The sequence below is a fragment of the Dendrobates tinctorius genome, unplaced genomic scaffold, assembly GCF_039654945.1.
Source record: "Dendrobates tinctorius isolate UK_male_01 unplaced genomic scaffold, ASM3965494v1 ptg000054l, whole genome shotgun sequence".
Taxonomy (NCBI): Eukaryota; Metazoa; Chordata; class Amphibia; order Anura; family Dendrobatidae; genus Dendrobates; species Dendrobates tinctorius.
In genome coordinates, this window is record NW_027361722.1 from 17,202,348 (window position 1) to 17,224,974 (window position 22,627).

Here is a 22,627-nt window from a genome sequence, read left to right on the forward strand (position 1 = left end):
CCAGCTCTTGTTGCACATACCAGTCTAACATATCCAGGGGCTGTCCCACTTTCATTTACCTATATCTTTGCAGTTCCTCTTTAAGAGCATTCTATCAGTTCTACTGGTGCTGGAACTTCCTTTAGCTAGTCTTCCACCATGTGTTGCTCTTTCAACTGTCCAATGGCCTGCCTCTGTGTAATGCCGGAATGCAGATAAAAAGAATATAAGCTGGAAGACAAAGTCGCATCTACACATACCTTAGAAATACAAAGTCCCGCCTTCATTTCCTGTACAAAGAAAGCCACACCTCCACTTCCTGTAGAGATAGAAAGCCCTGCCCGTACTGTAGAGACAAAGTCCCAGCCTCACTTCCCGTACTGTAGAGACAAAGTCCCAGCCTCACTTCCTGTACTGTATAGACAAAGTCCCAGCCTCACTTCCTGTACTGTAGAGACAAAGTCCCAGCCTCACTTCCTGTACTGTAGAGACAAAGTCCCAGCCTCACTTCCTGTACTGTATAGACAAAGTCCCAGCCTCACTTCCTGTACTGTAGAGACAAAGTCCCAGCCTCACTTCCTGTACTGTAGAGACAAAGTCCCAGCCTCACTTCCTGTACTGTAGAGACAAAGTCCCAGCCTCACTTCCTGTACTGTAGAGACAAAGTCCCAGCCTCACTTCCTGTACTGTAGAGACAAAGTCCCAGCCTCACTTCTTGTACTGTAGAGACAAAGTCCCAGCCTCACTTCCTGTACTGTAGAGACAAAGTCCCAGCCTCACTTCCTGTACTGTAGAGACAAAGTCCCAGCCTCACTTCCTGTACTGTAGAGACAAAGTCCCAGCCTCACTTCCTGTACTGTAGAGACAAAGTCCCAGCCTCACTTCCTGTAGAAACAAAGCACCAACTTCACCTTCCCATAGAGCAAAGTTCTCCAGCTCCAGTCCTTACGAGCCACCAACAGCGCAGATTTTCAGAATTTCCCTAGTATTGCACAGGTGATGGAATTATCAGCTGGGCAATACTAAGGAAATCCTGAAAACCTGCGCTGTTGTTGGCTCTTGAGGACTGGAGTTGGGGAAACATTGCTGTAGAGACTAAGCTCCACCCTCAGTTATTGGTAAGACAAAGCCACACCTCCAATTCCAGTAGCATTACAAAACTCCCACCTTCACCTTCCTGTAGGGAGACAAAGCCCCACCCTCACTTCCTGTAGAGACACAGCCCCACCCTCACTTCCTGTAGAGCAAAGCCACGCCCTCACTTCCTGTAGTGACAAACCAACGCCCTCACTTCCTGTAGAGACAAAGCCCCACCTTCTCCTTCCTGTAGAGACAAAGCCCCACCTTCATTTCTTGTAGACAAAGCCCCACCCTCACTTTCTGTAGACAAAGCCCCGTCCTCACCTCCTGTAGAGACAAAGCCCCGTCCTCACTTCCTGTAGAGACAAAGCCACGCCCTCACTTCCTGTAGAGACAAAGCCCCGTCCTCACTTCCTGTAGAGACAAAGCCCCGTCCTCACTTCCTGTAGAGACAAAGCCCCGTCCTCACTTCCTGTAGAGACAAAGCCCCGTCCTCACTTCCTGTAGAGACAAAGCCCCGTCCTCACCTCCTGTAGAGACAAAGCCCCGTCCTCATCTCCTGTAGAGACAAAGCCACGCCCTCACTTCCTGTAGAGACAAAGCCCCATCCACACTTCCTGTAGACAAAGCCACGCCCTCACTTCCTGTAGTGACAAAGCCACGCCCTCACTTCCTGTAGAGACAAAGCCCCACCTTCACCTTCCTGTAGAGACAAAGCCCCACCTTCATTTCTTGTAGACAAAGCCCCATCCTCACTTTCTGGAGACAAAGCGCCACCCTCACTTTCTGTAGACAAAGCCCCGTCCTCACCTCCTGTAGAGACAAAGCCCCGTCCTCACTTCCTGTAGAGACAAAGCCACGCCCTCACTTCCTGTAGAGACAAATCCCCGTCCTCACTTCCTGTAGAGACAAAGCCCCGTCCTCACCTCCTGTAGAGACAAAGCCCCGTCCTCACCTCCTGTAGAGACAAAGCCCCGTCCTCACTTCCTGTAGAGACCAAGCCCCATCCACACTTCCTGTAGACAAAGCCACGCCCTCCCTTCCTGTAGAGACAAAGCCCCGCCCTCCCTTCCTGTAGAGACAAAGCCCCGCCCTCCCTTCCTGTAGAGACAAAGCTCCGCCCTCCCTTCCTGTAGAGACAAAGCCCCGCCCTCCCTTCCTGTAGAGACAAAGCCCCGCCCTCCCTTCCTGTAGAGAAAAAGCCCCGCCCTTCCTTCCTGTAGAGACAAAGCCCCGCCCTCGCTTCCTGTAGAGACAAAGCCCCGCCCTCGCTTCCTCTAAAGAGACAAATCCTTGCCCAGTTTCTTTGCCTGCTGGATTAGTGACATTTAGAGAGGTGTAAGCTACATTACTGGAATTTTATTTTATGTAGATGTCCATATTGCAAATGCATGGTGCTAAAATGACCGTACACAAGAACGAAAAGTAAAAAGACGGAGAACAGACATTTCGTAAAAACAAAAAAAAATTTATTAAGAAAAAAAAAAATCTTCAAGTAAACCAGCATTTGATCATTCATAAAATCTTATAGTCGGACCTATGGATCCATAGGACGCGATCCCGTAAAATCAGCATCTTCCTCATCAGCCGCAACTGGAAAGGCTGGATGCTGACGGATAAGGCCGCCATTACGGCTGCTTTTTCTCAATTTTTTAACATTTAGATTTAAATAATTTATTTTTTCTTTGGAGATTATAGCAATTTTTACCATGATATTATGGTCGAGGACTTAAAGGATTCTTCAGGATTACATGACTGGCTGATATCTGCGGGTCTCACATCTATCCTGTGAACGGGGCTCCGTTGTGCATGCGCAGCTCTCTTCATTCATCTGTGTGGGAGGTCTGAAAATTGCCAAGTGCGCATGCTCACCTGTGGTCGGTGTAACGGAGTGAGTCGTGCATGCGCCAATAAACTCCTAACAGCGCACAAAACTGTGGCCCCGCATCTATCATTCTGTGGATCTACCACAAATGTCCCAGATGGGATTAACCCTTTGTACAATACCAATAATTTGAAGCATTGTGTAGAAGCACTATGTCTCAAAACAAAATTTTGTCAGGGTCTTTCTCTGCAGTCCGATGACTCAACCCTCCCAAGTTATGTGTAATGGATTTCTCCTCCAGGCCAGGCTGAGATACCACAGGAAATACTTTCAGGAGAGACACGATCAAGAGGCACCCCAGGAGATACCACCAGGAGGCACCAAGAAGAGATACCATTAAGAGGCACTACTCGGAAGTACTACCAAAAGATACCACCAGGAGGCACTACCGAGAAGCACCAATAGGAGGCACCACCAACAGATACCACCAGGAGGCACAACCAAGAGATATCACCAGGAGGTACCACCAACAGATACCACCAGGAGGCACCACCATGAGATACCACCAGGAGGCACCACCAACAGATACCACCAGGAGGCACCACCAACAGATACCACCAGGAGGCACCACCAAGAGATACCACCAGGAGGCACCACCAAGAGATATCACCAGGAGGTACCACCAACAGATACCACCAAGAGATACCACTAGGAAGAACCTCCAAGAGATACCACCAGGAGGCACCACCAAGAGATATCACCAGGAGGCACCACCAAGAGACACCACCAGGAGATGGTGGCACCAATAAGAGGCATCACCAGAAGGCACCACTAAGAGCCACCACAATGAGGCACCACCCAGATACGTGCATCTGTCTCTCCTAGTGGTCCATGTCATGGTTACATAGCCATGTGTTTCTCTGGCGCTTGCTTATGTGCCAGGTAAAGGAAGAGGATGCTGGACAGGGCGCTAACCAAAAAGATGACGTCAAACCAGCGGTGGTAGAAGTTGAACTGCAGCTCTCCTAGAACCTCGGTGATGATGGTGCGGTACTCCAGGGGCATGCTCATCCGGATCAGGAGCACAGAGGACACGAAGTACATTCCCTGGAAGGACATAAAAAAAAAGTTCATAGCCGGACTGAAAAAAATTCTGATGCATTTGGTCCCCATTTCCCTCCACTATCGAGACCTTGGCGTCCTGTCAGTGGATGGACGCAATCATTATATACATCCCTGAGCTAAGAAATGATGCCCGACCCTCACTGATCGCACAGCCGCGGTCTGTTACTATGCGGGCAGAGATGAGCGAATCTGAAAAACTGGAGCAGATTCACGAGACCTCAGAAGGGCGCAGGCCTGAGTCGCCCATCCGACTATCCGATGCTCGTCATCCTACGACCTGGCACAATATTAATAGCTGATAGTAATGGTCTGCAGAAAGGGAATCACAAGGTGGGGACAATCTCAAAGGAAAAACCCCACGACCGATTCCTACTAATAATCACTTTTTTATAGTTCTTTACTTTTTTATGCTGCATCAATTCATCACTGGTAAATTTTGGGGGGAGCTTTCATTATTTCTTATTCTAAAAGCTGTAACTTTACTTATCCATTAACAATGGAGCTGTGCTATCATATATCTCTGTATACAGGGAGCTCCCCCTAGTGGTGGCTGCAGACAGGATCGTATCATGTATCTCTGTATACAGGGAGCTCCCTCTAGTGGTGGCTGCAGTCAGGATCTTATCATGTATCTATGTATACAGGGAGCTCCCCCTAGTGGTGGCTACAGACAGGATCTTATCATGTATCTCTGTATACAGGGAGCTCCCCCTAGTGGTGGCTGCAGACAGGATCTTATCATGTATCTCTGTATACAGGGAGCTCCCCCTAGTGGAGGCTGCAGACAGGATGTTATCATGTATCTCTGTATATAGGGAGCTCCCCCCTAGTGGTGGCTGCAGACAGGATCTTATATATCTCTGTATACAGGGAGCTCCCCCTAGTGGCGACTGCAGACAGGATTTTATCATGTATCTCTGTATACAGGGAGCTCCCCCTAGTGGTGGCTGGAGACAGAATATTATCATGTATCTCAATATATAGGGAGCTCCCCCTAGTGGTGGCTACAGAGAGAATCTTATCATGTATCTCTGTATACAGGGAGCTCCCCCTAGTGTTGGCTGCAGACAGGATCTTATCATGTATCTCTGTATACATGCAGCTCCCCCTAGTGGAGGCTGCAGACAGGATCTTATCATTTATCTCTGTATACATGCAGCTCCCCCTAGTGTTGGCTGCAGACAGGATCTTATCATGCATCTCTGTATACAGGGAGCTCCACCTAGTGGTGGCTGCAGACAGAATCTTATGAATCTCTGTATGCAGGGAGCTCCCCCTAGTGGTGGCTGAAGACAGAATCTTATGAATCTCTGTATACAGGGAGCTCCCCCTAGTGGTGGCTGCAGACAGAATCTTATCATGTATCTCTGTATACAGTCAGCTCCCCCTAGTGGTGGCGGCAGACAGGATCTTATCATGAAACACAAAAAGAAAGCACAGAATAACAAATGTGCAAAAATGCCCTGCAGTAAAAAATATGACAATCAGAAAGTGCTGGTAAAAAGATGACAACAAATACAGGGTATTTAGTCGATGCATTTTTGCACATTTGTTATTCTGTGCTTTCTTTTTGTGTTTCAGTCAGTGGGTGGTGTGAACACTGTCCGACCGACTTGTTCACATTTGTGCATGTCACATGTGTTTTTAATCCATTTTTAAAAGGATCTTATCACGGCAGCACGGTGGCTCAGTGCAGCGCTGGAGTCCTGGGTTTGAATCCCACCAAGGACATCTGCCAGGAGTTTGTATGTTCTCCCCGTGTTTGCGTGGGTTTCCTCCCACATTCCAAAGACATACTGATAGGGAATTTAGATTGTGAGCCCTATCGGGGACAGCGATGATAATGTGTGGAAACTGTAAGGCTGTGTGCAGACGCTGCGGATTCTGCTGCGGATTCATCCACGCGAATTTTGCAAAATCCGCAGATAAATCCGCAGGTCAAAAGACCTGCGGTTTATCATCTCCACAATGGAGGAGATGGTAAACCGCTGCGGAATCCGCAGAAAGAATTGACATGCAATTCTTATAGGTAAATTAAGTAATTTTATACCTGGTTTGCGGAAAAAAAACCCTCAACTATCGGTAAATTTACTGATTATCACGCAGCTCGTTTCTTATTTTGGAAGCTGTAATACCCTTAACCCTGAGTGGGGTAAAACAATCTACTCACCATGATCTGGGCTATGAGAAGAACAATCACATTGGAGGATTTGCTGCTGGAGATGGCATAAAAGAACTAAAAAGAAAACAAACATCACATTTTTTAGTGTCTAATGATAGAAGAGAAACAGATCGCACGAGGTGGATGATCGCGATTTCTTGGGATAGGCGGCATCACTGAGAGCCGCTATGGAATTAATACGAGTACATGGCTTTTTAGTAGGGCTCACAGTTACCGAATTTACAGCATTTTTATACATAGGGCTCTAGTGATTCTTTTCTCCTTCCCTATATTCACACTTACTGCCTGCTGTCACCACAAGGGGGAGCAATTTGTCTACAGCGTCAGCTGAGTTGCATCGCAGCTAATCCCAGTTGCCCTCTGGTGGTGGTACGTATGTATAGGGAACAAAGGGCAGGTGTAATTTGCGCTTAAAATGCAAAATATAATTGAGTACACCTCAGATTTGGTGCAAAATACGCCTTTTAAGGCATAGGTCAATAGGCTTAGGACTTAGTGAAATTTTCTACGTCCTTCTGACGTCTCGCCCGCAGAGGCGGCTTACCTTTGTCAGAGTGATGAGGAGTCCCCGGATGGAAGTGACGATGATGATCCCCACCAGAATGAAGGAAATGTGTTGCGACCAGAACTTCACCTGAACAGAGGGAAAAAAACATGTGTAGTGGCAGTGTACTGAAACCCTCTTTTTTAAGGTCTGCATTTTTTTCTATATATATATGATAAATATATTTTTTCTTTAAAATCTAAATATGTCCAAAAATCTGTGATGGTTAATCTCATAACCTGTCTAATTAGGGAGGACCGAGCGTCCACCGGGGAAATGAATGCAGAGACGTAATCACTGTACCCATGGAACCCAATGTAACTACAGTCATCCAGCTCGCCCCCCCTAGTGGTGGCAGCAGGGACACAGAATATCTTCACTGCTCCTTAGCTCCCCCTAGTGGTGGCAGCAGGGACACAGAATATCCTCGCTGCTCCTTAGCTCCCCCCAGTGGTGGCAGCAGGGACACAGAATATCCTGGCTGCTCCTTAGCTCCCCCCTAGTGGTGGCAGCAGGGACAAAGAATATACTCGCTGCTCCTTAGCTCCCCCTAGTGGTGGCAGCAGGGACACAGAATATCCTCGCTAGTCCTTAGCTCCCCCTAGTGGTGGCAGCAGGGACACAGAATATCCTCGCTAGTCCTTAGCTCCCCCAAGTGGTGGCAGCAGGGACACAGAATATCCTCGCTAGTCCTTAGCTCCCCCAAGTGGTGGCAGCAGGGACACAGAATATCCTCACTGGTCCTTAGCTCCCCCTAGTGGTGGCAGCAGGGACACAGAATACCCTCGCTGCTCCTTAGCTCCCCCTAGTGGTGGCAGCAGGGACACAGAATACCCTCGCTGCTCCTTACTTAGCTCCCCCTAGTGGTGGCAGCAGGGACACAGAATATCCTCGTTGCTCCTTAGCTCCCCCAAGTGGTGGCAGCAGGGACACAGAATATCCTCACTGTTCCTTAGCTCCCCCTAGTGGTGGCAGCAGGGACACAGAATTCCCTCGCTGCTCCTTAGCTCCCCTAGTGGTGGCAGCAGGGACACAGAATATCCTAACTGCTCCTTAGGCCCCACCTAGTGGTGGCAGCAGGGACACAGAATATCCTAACTGCTCCTTAGGCCCCACCTAGTGGTGGCAGCAGGGACACAGAATATCCTAACTGCTCCTTAGGCCCCACCTAGTGGTGGCAGCAGGGACACAGAATATCCTCGCTGCTCCTTTGCTCCCCCTAGTGGTGGCAGCAGGGACACAAAATATCCTCGCTGTTCCTTAGCTCCGCCTAGTAGTGGCAGCAGGGACACAGAATATCCTCGCTGCTCCTTAGCTCCCCCTAATGGTGGCAGCAAGGACACAGACTATCCTCGCTGCTCCTTAGCTCCCCCTAGTGGTGGCAGCAGGGACACAGAATATCCTAACTGCTCCTTAGGTCCCCCCTAGTGGTGGCCAAAGGGATACAGAATATCCTCGCTGCTCCTTTGCTCCCCCTAGTGGTGGCAGCAGGGACACAAAATATCCTTGCTGCTCCTTAGCTCCCCCCTAATGGTTGCAGCAGGGACAAAGAATATCCTCGCTGCTCCTTAGCGCCCCCTAGTGGTGGCAGCAGGGACACAAAATATCCTCGCTGCTCCATAGCTCCCCCTAGTGGTGAAAGCAGGGACACAGAATACCCTCGCTGCTCCTTAGCTCCCCCTAGTGGTGGCAGCATGGACACAATATCCTCGCTGCTCCTTAGCTCCCCCTAGTGGTGAAAACAGGGACAAAGAATATCCTCATTGCTCCTTAGCTCTCCCTAGTGGCGGCCAATACGACGTGAGTGGAGCTGATCCGAAGCGCGAGGGGCCGATCCGACCTAGCGTTATACAATACGTACATCTGATTGCGGTAAAAGCTGATCGGTCGGGTGGATCTGATCAGAGAGTGGCCGGTCCGAGGGTCGGTGATCAAATAGGGTCAATCTAATCTGAATGGGGCTGGTTTGACCAAACAGGGTTCGGTCTGAGTTGGGCTGGTCTGATATTAATGACCCTTCATCACCTTCGTTCTGGACGTGCCCTTTAACCCTATAATACGGGGTGGGGGTAGGTGCATTTCTCAAGCATTTCTGTACATTTTGAAGTAGACGCTTACATCAAACTGTATGCCCAGGTAATTGACGGTGATCTCAATCCCTCGAGTCACAGGGTCAGTCTTTCCGACTCGATCAAAGACTATGTTGATTGTGGCCTGGAAAGAGATGAAGAGAAGTCAGGAATGGGGTCAGTGCTGGGGGTGTAGTGGCTGGGGGTCTTATAGGCGGGTGTATAGGAAGCTGTGGAGAGTTTGGGATCAGTACAGTCACCGACAGCACAGATCTGACAATTATAACACTCCGGTGCATTATGTAATGCCGGACGCGGGGCTGTAGGGGGCGCAGCGTAACACAGGGGCTCAATGAAAGCTAAACACTGAGTCCCCGACACATGCCGTAGTTTGCTCTGGAGTGCCCCTTTAATTTCTATGAGGGTCCACAGATCCCAGACAATTTTAGCAAACACTAAAATACCATTTCTCTTACCATGAAGATTTTCCACACGCAGTAAATGGAGAAGAAGTAGCCCAGGAAATTAAAGTACTTTCCCTGGAAGGTTTTGGAGTACTCGATGCGCTCCTGCGGGGTAAAAAGTGGACGGACATATTAATACTCAGCACTAACACGTTTACCCAATATTAGATCAAATTTACGACTTCTTCTCCGATCACACCCAAAGCTGCAGTCCTAGTGCCAGATAAATCCGTAAGACGTGAGGATTGTCTCTTTACAGACACTGAACCTGCAGGTGCATAAAACAAGATGGCAACTTCTGCAAAAGGAAACCTTATGTGGAAGGCGACAGAATTCTGATGCAGCTCTGATTGGAGAATTACACTATAAAGTCACTATAACGAAAGCGAAAGACTTGTGAGGAGTCTCTGAACAGTCGTCCCTCTCCAAGCTGGATATTAGGCAGGAAAACGTCAATGGGAGCATGGTAGTATCACAGGGCCTGATGGGGGGTTATACACAGCAGACAACGCCGGGATCTCACCTTAGTGGCGTGAAGGTCGGCCGTCTCCAGAAACAGCTGACGGCTCAGTTCTTCCAGAGCGTCCACCTCCTGCTGGATCTGAGACAGGTCTGATGCGAGTGAAGGAAGGAAAAGGGACAGAAACCCCTCACCCTGCCGCAAAAGTGGTCCGCATGGTAATGCACCTGCTAATACAGTCACACTCAGCCCCTCATACAACACTGACAGCTACGGGGTCACTGCGCTTATTATACCGGGGAACTGCAATATAACCAATTATTACTACAGGTGAATATCGGGGAATCACCGAGAACAGATCCATAATGCCAAATCTGCCCTCACCTCTGCTAAACAGGCCTACTTCACAACCCTCGTATCTTCCCTATCCTACAATCCCAAACACTTATTCAAAACTTTCAACTCCCTCCTCCGCCCACCACTGTCCCCTCCAACCTCCCTCATCTCTGCCGAGGACTTTGCCGCACACTTCAGAAATAAGATCGACCAAGCAAGGCAAGTCTTCATCGTTCAACCACCACAACCCCTTTGTATACCAGACCAATGCCCAAACCCCATAACCTCCCTCTCCAACATCACTGAAGGGGACATTAATCGCCTCTTCTCCAAATCGCACCTCACAACCTGTGCACTTGACCCCATCCCATCTCCTCCCCACCACTCTTATCCCATCCCTAACCCACCTCTTCAACCTATCACTAACGTCCGGTACCTTCCCTTCTGCTTTCAAACATGCCACAATCACACCTATCCTTAAAAAGCCAACCCTCGACCCAACCGCTATGTCCAGCTATCGCCCAATATCGCTGCTCCCATTCACTTCCAAACTCCAGGAGCTGCACATCCACGCTGACCTTTCCTCTCACCTCTCATCTAACTTGCTCTTTGACAATCTACAATCTGTTTTCCGCCCCCATCACTCCACTGAGACAGGCCTGACCAAAATTACTAACGACCTACTTACAGCCAAAGCTAACAGACAATACTCTATACTCCTCCTTCTAGACCTGTCCTCTGCATTCCACACAGTTGACCACTGCCTCCTACTACAGATCCTCTCCTCCTTCGGCATCAAAGACCTCGCCCTATCCTGGATCTCCTCATACCTCTCCAACTGCACATTCAGCGTCTCCCACTCCCACACTACCCCCTCATCCCACCCTCTCTCTGTTGGAGTCCCCCAAGGCTCTGTTCTAGGTCCCCTACTCTTCTCAATCTACACACTTGGTCTGGGTCAACTCAAAGTCCCACGGATTCCAGTACCACCTGTATGCAGACGACACTCAGATCCACCTCTCTGGCCCAGACGTCACCTCTCTGCTCTCCAGAATCCCGGAGTGTCTATCAGCCATATCCTCCTTCTTCTCTCGCTTCCCCAAGCTCAATGTGGACAAATCTGAGCTCATCATCTTTCCCCCATCTCACAGATCTTCCTTACCTGACCTAGCTATAACAATTAATGACATCACGCTTTCCCCAGTACAGGAAGTCCGCTGCCTCAGAGTAACCCTTGACTCTGCCCTGTCCTTCAAACCGCACATCCAAGCTCTTTCTACCTCCTGTCGCCTCCAGTTCAAAAATATTTCCAGAATCCGTTCCTTCCTCAACCCTCAATCTACTAAAATGCTAGTACATGCCCTCATCATCTCCTGCCTCGACTACTGCAACATCCTTTTCTGTGGCCTCCTTGCTAACACTCTCGCACCTCTCCAGTCCATCCTTAACTCTGCTGCTCGACTAATTAATTTCTCTCCTCGCTACTCCTCCGCTTCTCCCCTCTGCAAATCTCTTCACTGGCTCCCATTCCCTCAGCGTATCCAGTTCAAATTACTAATACTGACCAACAAGGCCATCTATAACCTGTCTCCCCCATATGTCTCTGAACTAATCTCCCGATACCTTCCCTCACGTAATCTCCGATCCTCCCAAGACCTCCTTCTCTCCTCCACACATTCGCTCCTCATCCAACCGCCTCCAAGACTTCTCCTGAATAGCCCCCATCCTCTGGAATTCTTTGCCCCAACAAGTCCGACTATCAACCACATTTGGATCCTTCAGAGAGAACCTGAAAACCCATCTCTTCAAGAAAGTCTACAGCCTGCAATGACCCCGCTACCTCCTTCTCTCTCACCACAACCGGAGATATCACCTCAACCAACACCGGAACTACTGCAACCCACCAACCTACTGTCTCCTTCCCCACCATCCTGTAGCATGTAAGCCCGAAAGGGCAGGGTCCTCTCTCCCCTCTGTATCAGTCTATCATTGTTAGTTTGTTTACTGTAAGTGATATCTGTAATTTGTATGTAACCCCTTCTCCTGTACAGCACCATGGAATCAATGGTGCTATATAAATAAATAATAATAATTTAGTCACCCAATACCTGCTATTAAAGGAAAGGCGTTACCTGCGGTATCTCCAAGCGCCAGGACCTGTAAGGGACATACTATAAAGCTAGTGCAGGTGACAAAAGTATGTAACACTCCAGAGCTGCACTCACTATTCTGCTGGTGCAGTCACTGTGTACATACATTACATTACTGATCCTGAGTTACCTCCTGTATTATACCCCAGAGCTGCACTCACTATTCTGCTGGTGGAGTCACTGTGTGCATACATTACATTACTGATCCTGAGTTACCTCCTGTATTATACTCCAGAGCTGCACTCACTATTCTGCTGGTGCAGTCACTGTGTACATACATTACATAACTGATCCTGAGTTACTGTACATCCTGTATTATACCCCAGAGCTGCACTCACTATTCTGCTGGTGGAGTCACTGTGTACATACATTACAGATCCTGATTTACCTCCTGTATTATACTCCAGAGCTGCACTCACTATTCTGCTGGTGCACTCACTGTGTACATACATTACATTACTGATCCTGAGTTACCTCCTGTATTATACTCCAGAGCTGCACTCACTATTCTGCTGGTGGAGTCACTGTGCACATACATTACATTACTGATCCCGAGTTACATCCTGTATTATACTCCAGAGCTGCACTCACTATTCTTCTGGTGCACTCACTGTGTACATACATTACATTACTGATCCTGAGTTACATCCTGTATTATACTCCAGAGCTGCACTCACTATTCTGCTGGTGTAGTAACTGTGTACATACATTACATTACTGATCCTGAGTTACATCCTGTATTATACTCCAGAGCTGCACTCACTATTCTGCTGGTGCAGTCACTGTGTACTTACCTTACTGATCCTGAGTTACCTCCTGTATTATACTCCAGAGCTGCACTCACTATTCTGCTGGTGGAGTCACTGTGTACATACATTACGTTACTGATCCTGAGTTACATCCTGTATTATACCCCAGAGCTGCACTCACTATTCTGCTGGTACAGTCACTGTGTACATACATTACATTACTGATCCTGAGTTACATCCTGTATTATACTCCAGAGCTGCACTCACTATTCTGCTGGTACAGTCACTGTGTACATACATTACATTACTGATCCTGAGTTACATCCTGTATTATACCCCAGAGCTGCACTCACTATTCTGCTGGTGGAGATGTGCAGATTGGCTGGTATTATACCCTGGAGCAGACATTCCCTTTAGTTTCCACTGTGATGATAAAAGATACTTTCGCTGCCCGGTGCGGAGGACGTCACGCTCTTGATCATCCCCCAGAAGCCGGTCGGCCGGTTGTGCACTTCTCCTCTCTGGAACATATTCCTCCGCACCATGGCGATCCTGCAGGGAGAAAAACATCATTAACGGTTACAGAAAAATTAATTCTACTCCTCGACCACAAGTCGGTGTAAATGAACCCAGCAGATTAAACGCTGTGGACGATGAGACAATTACTGCGGGCGAAACAAAGAAACCGCGAAAGACTGGAAACTGGGAGGTCAGAAGAACAAAGAGAGCGGCACTAGGAGCAGCGCCGATCGCTGCCGGGAATAGGAGTCTATGGAAAAAAGTATTTATTTTTAGGAACAAGTAACAATTATTTATAGTATCACTCATGAGAAACAGGAAGTAGGACTGTGCAGTGCGGCTGTGATAACAGCTCCCCGGAGATATCGTCCTATCGCACGAGGAGAAAGTAGATGGCGGTTATGAGAATTAATGATGGCGGCTTAATAAAACGGTGTGAAAGCTGACGCCCGCGCCTCCTTCTGGTTCACCTCATCCCCCTGCAAAACATTTTTTGGAACTTTTAAAGTTTTGCCCAAGTTGAGACGTCTTGGATCTCAGTAAATGCCAAATACTGAGGGCCACAATCCTCACAAAAACAACTATCACAGCGCTTCAGCGTCTTCTTTTCGCGCCCCTATCACCGATGGGGACACCATGGCAGAATCTTCAGCATAGTAAAAGTCATCGTCCATCTTGCCCGACTTAAGAATTAAAAAGTACAAAAAAAAAAAATCAGCCATTTATTCCTCCAACTCACTGCCCTATGTGAGTGTAAGACATCCAGCTGCAGCAGGAGCCTCTCCCCTCTGCCCCAGTAGTAGGATAAACAGTTTGAGGCCGATTAATCGATTGTTATTTGGCAGAATTGGGATGAAAAATTCCTTACAGGTTATAAAAGTCTTTCCGCAACGCAAAATGTTTCATGTGAGTCGGGATGTGGTCGGACACGACCAAAGCATTCGTCATAATTTCCACCACAAAGTTACACGACTGCTGTATATTTCAGGCGGCGCTCGACTGCGGAAAGTTCTGCAGCGCAGGAGAAAAAAGATTCATTAAGGCTGCAGCAGAAAACGCCCGTCCTAAAGTACTGGCGCCCATGAGTTCATTCAATGGTATTTATTTTTACATTCCTGTTTTTTATTTTTTGTTTTTATAATTTTTTGATTTTGCATTTTTACCTTTTGGGACACTGATAACTGAGGGTTCCTGTTCTTAATTCTCTGCATCAGAGTGTTGTCACCTATTTTTGCACATAGGGGCAGTATTATAGTAGTTATAATCTTGTACATAGGAGCAGTATTATAGTAGTCATATTCTTGTACATAGGAGTATTATAGTAGTCATATTCTTGTACATAGGAGCAGTATTATAGTAGTTATATTCTTGTACATAGGGGCAGCATTATAGTAGTCATATTCTTGTATATAGGGGGCAGTATTATAGAAGTTATATTCTTGTACATAGGGGGCAATATTATAGTAGTTATATTCTTGTACATAGGGGGCAGTATTATAGTAGTTATATTCTTGTATATAGGGGCAGTATTATAGTAGTTATATTCTTGTACATAGGAGCAGTATTATAGTAGTTATATTCTTGTACATAGGGGCAGTATTATAGTAGTTATATTCTTGTACATAGGGGCAGTATTATAGTAGTTATATTCTTGTACATAGGGGCAGTATTATAGTAGTTATATTCTTGTATATAGGGGCAGTATTATAGTAGTTATATTCTTGTATATAGGGGCAGTATTATAGTAGTTATATTCTTGTACATAGGGGCAGTATTATAGTAGTTATATTCTTGTACATAGGGGCAGTATTATAGTAGTTATATTCTTGTATATAGGGAGCAGTATTATAGTAGTTATATTCTTGCATATATGGGTGTGACCGCCCTCTTTCTGAGCTGGGAAAGCCATCCAGTCTGGCCCAAGCTGTTACTAGTGGTTCAGCCGCTCGACCCTTGTTCACATTTACGCCACTTGGCAAGTGAAAAGGTTTTAAATACTAGAGTAGGGACTGTCCCACAAGGGTTGCCGTGACGTGGCGGGATGGCTTGTACATTATTTTGATCAAAATTATGTTTACTAAATACCCTTATTATTATTATTATTACCTTTATGCATTATTTGCAGTATATTTTTTACTTTTAGTTCAGGATATTTGTGTTTTTTGCTTTCTGTTTTCTCTAGTTATATTCTTGTACATAGGGGCAGTATTATACTAGTTATATTCTTGTACATAGGAGCAGTATTATAGTAGTTATATTCTTGTACATAGGGGCAGTATTATAGTAGTTATATTCCTGTACATAGGAGCAGTATTATACTAGTTATATTCTTGTACATAGGAGCAGTATTATAGTAGTTATATTCTTGTACATAGGAGCAGTATTATAGTAGTTATATTCTTGTACATAGCAGAATTATAGTAGTTATATTCTTGTACATAGGAGCAGTATTATAGTAGTTATATTCTTGTACATAGAAGCAGTATTATAGTAGATATATTCTTGTACATAGGAGCAGTATTATAGTAGTTATATTCTTGTACATAGGAGCAGTATTATAGTAGTTATATTCTTGTACATAGCAGTATTATAGTAGTTATATTCTTGTACATAGGAGCAGTATTATAGTAGTTATATTCTTGTACATAGAAGCAGTATTATAGTAGATATATTCTTGTACATAGGGGCAGTATTATAGTAGTTATATTCTTGTACATAGGAGCAGTATTATGGTAGTTATATTCTTGTACATAGGGGCAGTATTATAGTAGTTATATTCTTGTACATAGGGGCAGTATTATAGTAGTTATATTCTTGTACATAGGGGCAGTATTATAGTAGTTATATTCTTGTACATAGGAGCACATTTCCTAACTGAATTTTACGTTTCTCCATAACGTTATGTTTCCTGGACTCCTTCCAGCTTCCAGTGATTTTATCCACCGGAGTTCTGACATAACCTGATTGGCGGCAGCGGTGTGATCGAACAGCTCATTGTGTAGTGACACCCGGGTTCTCATGTGCCAGTGATAATATTTGATGACACTGATTATAATGTACATCGTCTCTCTGTTGATGTTACTAACAGTGGAGGGGACACCATAGATTATGTCGGGATACTTTAGGGTCCGCAGTCTGGGGATTTTTAGATTATCTGACACTTCCTCCCAGATCTTCCTCCCTCCCCAGCAATCACATATAAAGTGCTCCATAGTCTCCTCCTGCTGACAACCAAGGGGACAATTCCGATCAGAGACACACAGATGTTTCAGGTTCCCTCTGACAAAGAGCCGACTATGCAGTGAAAGCCAAGTGACATCAAACAGTTTAGGAGGAAGTCGTTTCCCGTTTAGGAACCTAAGGCTTTCCTGCAGGGTGGTGGTGACACAATCTCTCAGGGCCAGTGGAGAGTAGAAGAAAGTCCTACATACACGAGCATACAGGTCTCTTCTCGTACTGCTCTCAATGTAAGACCTCTCCAGTCCCCACCTCCTAACACACTTCAGTCCATAGTACAGATACTGGGGGAGGTGGTCACCTGTCCATCTCCTCCTCTTGAGACTGCCGCCTCGCACCCAAGATTCTGCAAAAGGCAATATCCAGTACCTGATACTATTTACCCACAGGGAGCTACTGTGTGAGTCCATGTTCCCAAAATTCACCTTTAGAAACAAGGAGTCAAAGAAAACCCTTGGATTCAACATATCCAGCCCACCCTCTCTCCGCCGTAGGTACGTTATTCCCCTCTTTATCAGGTTCATCCTATTCCCCCACAAGAGCTGGAAGAACAGGCTGAAGAGCCTCGCTGAGAAAGATTCTGGCAAAGGGAAAGCGACAGAGACATACAAGAAAACGGGGACCAGGTAAGTCTTCAACATTGTGACCCTTTCTCTGTAGGTCAGCCTCCAGTTCTTCCATCGCTGAACCTTTGCATTTCCTGTTTCCAATTTCTCCTCCCAATTTAGCGTGGCATTATCATCTCTCCAAAATGTAACCCCTAGGATCTTAATATGGGTGGAGGCTTTGGAAAACTGCGGCAGATCAAAGCTGGGCTCAGTATCTAATGTCCACAGAGCTTGACTCTTTTCAAGGTTGACAAGAGACCCGGAGGCCTCTGAGTAGCTTCTGATGGACGCAGATAACATCTGCACCTCACGAGGATTGGAGATCACCAGCGTCACATCGTCCGCATAGGCAACAACATTCAGAGGCGGGCAGTGGGGGACCGGCACCCCCTGAAAATCGCACTCCTGCAGTGACCTCAGGAACGGGTCTAGGGCAAAAACATACAGGAGCGGACTCATTGGGCAGCCCTGCCTCACCCCCGCCCCAACTCCAAAAGTGTCACCCTGCCAACCATTAATCAGAGGAAAGCTCACCACCTCTCTGTACAACATCTTCAGCCAATCCACAAATTGTCCTGGAATACCGTACTTTTTTTTTTTTTTTTCTTTTTTAAGAGTTGGAAGGGACCTCCTGGGCCATCTGGTCCAACCCCCTGCTCAAAGCAGGATTCGCTAAATCATCCCAGTCAGATGTCTGTCCAGCCTCTGTTTGAAGACTTCCATTGAAGGAGAACTCACCACTTCTCGTGGCACCCTGTTCCACTCATTGATCACTCTAACTGTCAAAAAGTTTTTTCTAATATCTAATCTGTGTCTCCTCCCATTCAGTTTCATCCCATTGCTTCTAGTCTTTCCTTGTGCAAATGAGAATAAAGTTGATCCTTCTACAATGTGACAGCCCTTTAGATATTTGTAGACAGCTATTAAGTCTCCTCTCAGTCTTCTCTTTTGCAAACTAAACATTCCCAAATCCTGCAACCTTTCCTCATAAGACAGGGTTTGCAGACCGGTCACCATTCTGGTCGCTCTTTTCTGAACTTGCTCCAGTTTGTTGATGTCTTTTTTAAAATGTGGTGCCCAAAACTGGACACAATATTCCAGATGAGGTTTGACCAAAGAGGAGTAGAGGGAAATAATGACTTCACGTGATCTAGACTGTATGCTTCTGTTAATACATCCTAGAATTGCATTTGCCTTTTTTGCTGCTGCATCACACTGTTGACTCATATTCAGTCTGTGATCTAATAGTATACCCAAGTCTTTTTCACATGTGCTGTCACTTAGCCCTATTCCTCCCATTCTATATATGCTTTTTCATTTTTATTGCCCAGATGTAGTACTTTGCATTTCTCCCTGTTAAAAACCATTCTGTTAGTTGCTGCCCACTTCTCCAGTTTATTTAAATCTTTTTGAATCCTCTCTCTCTCTTCTCTAGTATTAGCTATCCCTCCTAGCTTTGTGTCATCAGCAAATTTAATCAGTTTACCCTCAATTCCTTCATCTAAATCGTTGATAAAGATGTTGAACAATACAGGGCCCAGGACAGAGCCCTGTGGTACCCCACTTGAGACATTCTTCCAACTGGATGTGCAGCCATTTACGACCACTCTTTGGGTCCGATCACTAAGCCAGTTATGAATCCACCTAACAGTTGCCTTGTCCATTCCATACTTAGTCATTTTTTCAATAAGGATTGTATGAGAGACTTTGTCAAATGCTTTGCTGAAGTCAAGATATACTATATCTACAGCATTTCCTTGATCCACCCAATCAGTGATACCGTCATAGAAGGAAATTAAGTTAGTCTGACATGACTTATTAGTTACAAACCCATGCTGACTCTGTTTAATCACTTCATTCTTATCCAGGTATTGACATACATGTTGTTTAATAATTTGTTCAAAGATCTTTCCTGGTATAGAAGTCAGACTCACCGGCCTATAGTTGCCTGGGTCCACCTTCTTCCCCTTTTTGAAGATAGGAACAACATTTGCTCTTCTCCAGTCTTCTGGCACTTCTCCTGTTCTCCAAGAATTTTCAAAGATTATGGAGAGGGGTTCAAAAATTTCTTCTGCTATCTCCTTCAGTACTCTGGGGTGTAATTCATCTGGACCTGGAGACTTGAATTCATTTAGGTTAGCTAAGTGTTTCCTCACTATCTTTCTGTTTATAGATATCCTGGATTCTTCTATTCCCTTAATAGGACAGTGAATAACAGTTGATGTTGCATTTCCTTTCTGAGAGAAAACAGATGCAAAATAGGAATTTAAAAGTTCAGCCTTCTCAACATCCTGTCTTACCATTTCATCATTTTCATCCTGTAAAAATACTATAGCATCTTTGACTTTTCTTTTACTTTTGACATATCCCCAAAATCCTTTATTATAGCTTTTGACATCTCTTGCAAGCCTCAGTTCATTTTCAGCTTTAGAAAATCTGATTTGTGCCCTGCAGGTTCTGCAGACAGCATTATATTCTTCTTTAGATATGCCTCCCTCTTTCCATTTTATAAACATTTTTTTCTTCCTTTTTAGCATGTGCTTAAGTTCTGTGTTCATCCATCCTGGTTTCCTTAAATGCTTCCTATTCTTCCCTCTTTTCGGAATTGTTAACAACTGTGCATTGAGAATTTCATTTTTCAAGATTTCCCATCCTTCCTGGACATTTTTGTCTTTAAGGATATCCAGCCATTGGATCCCTCCAATTCTCTTTCTGAATCCCTTAAAATCTGCCTTTCTGAAATCTAACCTTGACGTCTGAGTCTTCACAGGTCTTCCACCTCTAGTTATCCAAAATTCTAAAATAGCATGGTCGCTACCTCCTAGGGTCCCAGCCACTTTTACCTCCTCAACCATTTCCTCCCTGTTTATAAGGATTAGATCCAAGGTAGCAGTTCCCCTTGTTTTCTCCCTTACCTTTTGGAAGATAAAGTTGTCAGCAAGAGAGGATAAGAATTTCCTTGACCTGTTAGTTTTGCCTGAGAGAGATTCCCAACAAATGTCTGGATAGTTGAAATCTCCCATGACAACCATGTCATATTTTTTGGAGAACTTGGCCATCTGATGCATAAAGAGTTCATCTATATCTTCGGCTTGCACAGGCGGCCTGTAGTAAATGCCTACAATGGTGTCCTTTCCATTGTTCTGTCCTTGTATTCTTACCCAAACAGTTTCCACAGAACTCCCAGTCTCTGAAGCTTCAATCTCTGTGCAGATATACGCGTTTCGAACATACAATGCGACACCCCCTCCTCGTTTATCAAGTCTGTTTCTTGCAAATAAGTTGTATCCTTCTAGTCTTGTATTCCAATCATGTGTATTGTCCCACCAAGTTTCAGTGATTCCAATGACATCATATTTCTTTTCCTGTGTTAGTAGTTCCAATTCTCCTTGTTTGTTGCCCATGCTTTGTGCATTAGTATAGAAACATTTTAGTTTGTGATTGGTTTCTCTTTCTCCAATATTTTTATTAATTAGATTCTTTCGTCTTTGTTCTTCCTTTCCACTTCTAATAGCAGAGTTCTCAATAGCATTTGTCAGGTGTATGGCTTTTTCTGGTCTTTTGCTTCCCTTCCCATGTTGTTCTAGTTTAAAGCTCTCCTTACAAGTGTAGCAAGGCGACTTCCAAATACATGCTTTCCAGTCTTCGTAAGGTGCACCCCATCTCTAGCAAGTAGTCCATCGTATAAGTAGTTCACTCCGTGATCCAGAAATCCAAATCGTTGCTGACGGCACCATCGACGTAGCCAGTTGTTCACCTGCAGAATCTTATTCCACCTCCTTGTTCCATGGCCATCCACTGGGAGGATGGAAGAGAAGACCACCTGCGCTCCCAGTTCTTTCACTTTCTTGCCTAAGTCTTCAAAGTCTCTGCAGATGGTTTCCAGGTCGTTTCTTGCGGTGTCATTTGTCCCCACATGTAGTAGCAGGACTATGACAAAGTGGCCCACAGATAGTCATGATCAACCCTGTCAAAGGCTTTAGCCTGGTCCAGACTAACAACATATCTCCCACACCGCAGAGCTTTACATCTCTCAAACATCTCTCGTATCGAGATGACTGCTCCAGAGATGTTCCGCCCTTTTACTGTGCCAAACTGAGAGCCTGCCAACAGTGCCGGGGACAAACAGACTAATCTAGAAAATAGGATCTTTGCTAGAATCTTCCTGTCCACATTCAAGAGGGCAATCAGCCTCCTGATCTTGATGTCGCTCGGCTCTTTACCTTTAGACAGCAGAATTAACGAGGACACTCATGGATGGAGGCATCAGGTGATTTTCTAGACAATTTCTATACACATCCACGAGGATTGGAGCCAGGAGGTCTCTGAATTTCTTATAAAATTCTGCCGTTACACCATCTGGACCTGGGCCTTCTTCAGATATAACTTATCAATAGCCTCCTTAACTTCCTCCACCGTTAATTCTGCTGCCAAACAAGATAAGTCCAGATCATTAGTATCAGGCACTGGAGTTGCCTCCAAGAATTGAGCCATCTCATCTTTATCCAAAACTTTCCTCTGAAACAAGTCAGCATAGTAAGATCTCACCACCTCCAGGATACCCTCCCGTGAATCCTGCAATACACCCTGGGAGTCAATGAGACCCGTGACCATTTTTTTGGCCACCCTCTCCCTGCAATTCTCAAAGGGATCAGGGGCCCCTAAGGACCCATAATCCCGTCCAAGAACCAGGGAGGTATACCTGCTATACTGATACTGCTTTATCTCAGATTTCAGCTGGTCGATCTTCACTTTGTCATCCCCGCCCGCCGAATACAGTGACTCCAATTCTTTGCACAGCTTTAGATACTGGCTGTACTTATTCCTCCCTTTATTAACTGACAGTCTCTTTAAGAGGGATTTGATATCCTCCTTGACGTCCTCCCACCAGTCAGTCATGTTGTCATAGAAGTCAACCCTGTCTAGATGAAGCTGGATAAGGGAGTGAACACGGCTCTGAACATAGGCATCATCCAGGAGACTGGAATTGAGCTTCCACAACCCTCTACCAATGTCCGGACGGTTAGAGGTCCCCAAAAAGAAGCACAAGGCGAGGTGATCAAAGTAAGGGACGACCTTCTCACCCAGGGCGCCGACAGCCTCAGTAGGACTGACAAAAGCAAAATCTATCCTACTGCTCCTGTTGGAACATGAATACGTGAATTTTGGCTGTCGCCCACCCTGTGTGAAAACGTCAGTCAGTCCTGCCTGCATTATGACGCTATGTAGGACCTTACCGTCCCTGGTCACTATCCTGCCTGAGGAGCTGTCACCTGATGTCAGTATGGCATTAAAGTCCC

General features: G+C 45.8%; 1 protein-coding gene across 4 annotated transcripts in view; it reads right to left on the reverse strand.

Annotated features, from left to right (window-relative positions):
• Positions 1-2,506: 2,506 nt before the first annotated feature.
• Positions 2,507-22,627, reverse strand: part of LOC141091528 (Golgi pH regulator) — a 34,561-nt gene continuing 14,440 nt past the window's right edge. For all 4 annotated transcript variants that reach the window (XM_073577172.1, XM_073577171.1, XM_073577173.1 and 1 more), the window contains 7 exons: positions 13,406-13,515; positions 9,792-9,880; positions 9,281-9,373; positions 8,854-8,949; positions 6,736-6,825; positions 6,180-6,245; positions 2,507-3,991 (listed from right to left, as the gene is read on the reverse strand). In XM_073577172.1, coding sequence (XP_073433273.1) covers positions 3,785-3,991; positions 6,180-6,245; positions 6,736-6,825; positions 8,854-8,949; positions 9,281-9,373; positions 9,792-9,880; positions 13,406-13,515 — 751 coding nt within the window. In that variant the 3' untranslated portion in view covers positions 2,507-3,784. The remainder of the gene's footprint in view (positions 3,992-6,179; positions 6,246-6,735; positions 6,826-8,853; positions 8,950-9,280; positions 9,374-9,791; positions 9,881-13,405; positions 13,516-22,627) is intronic.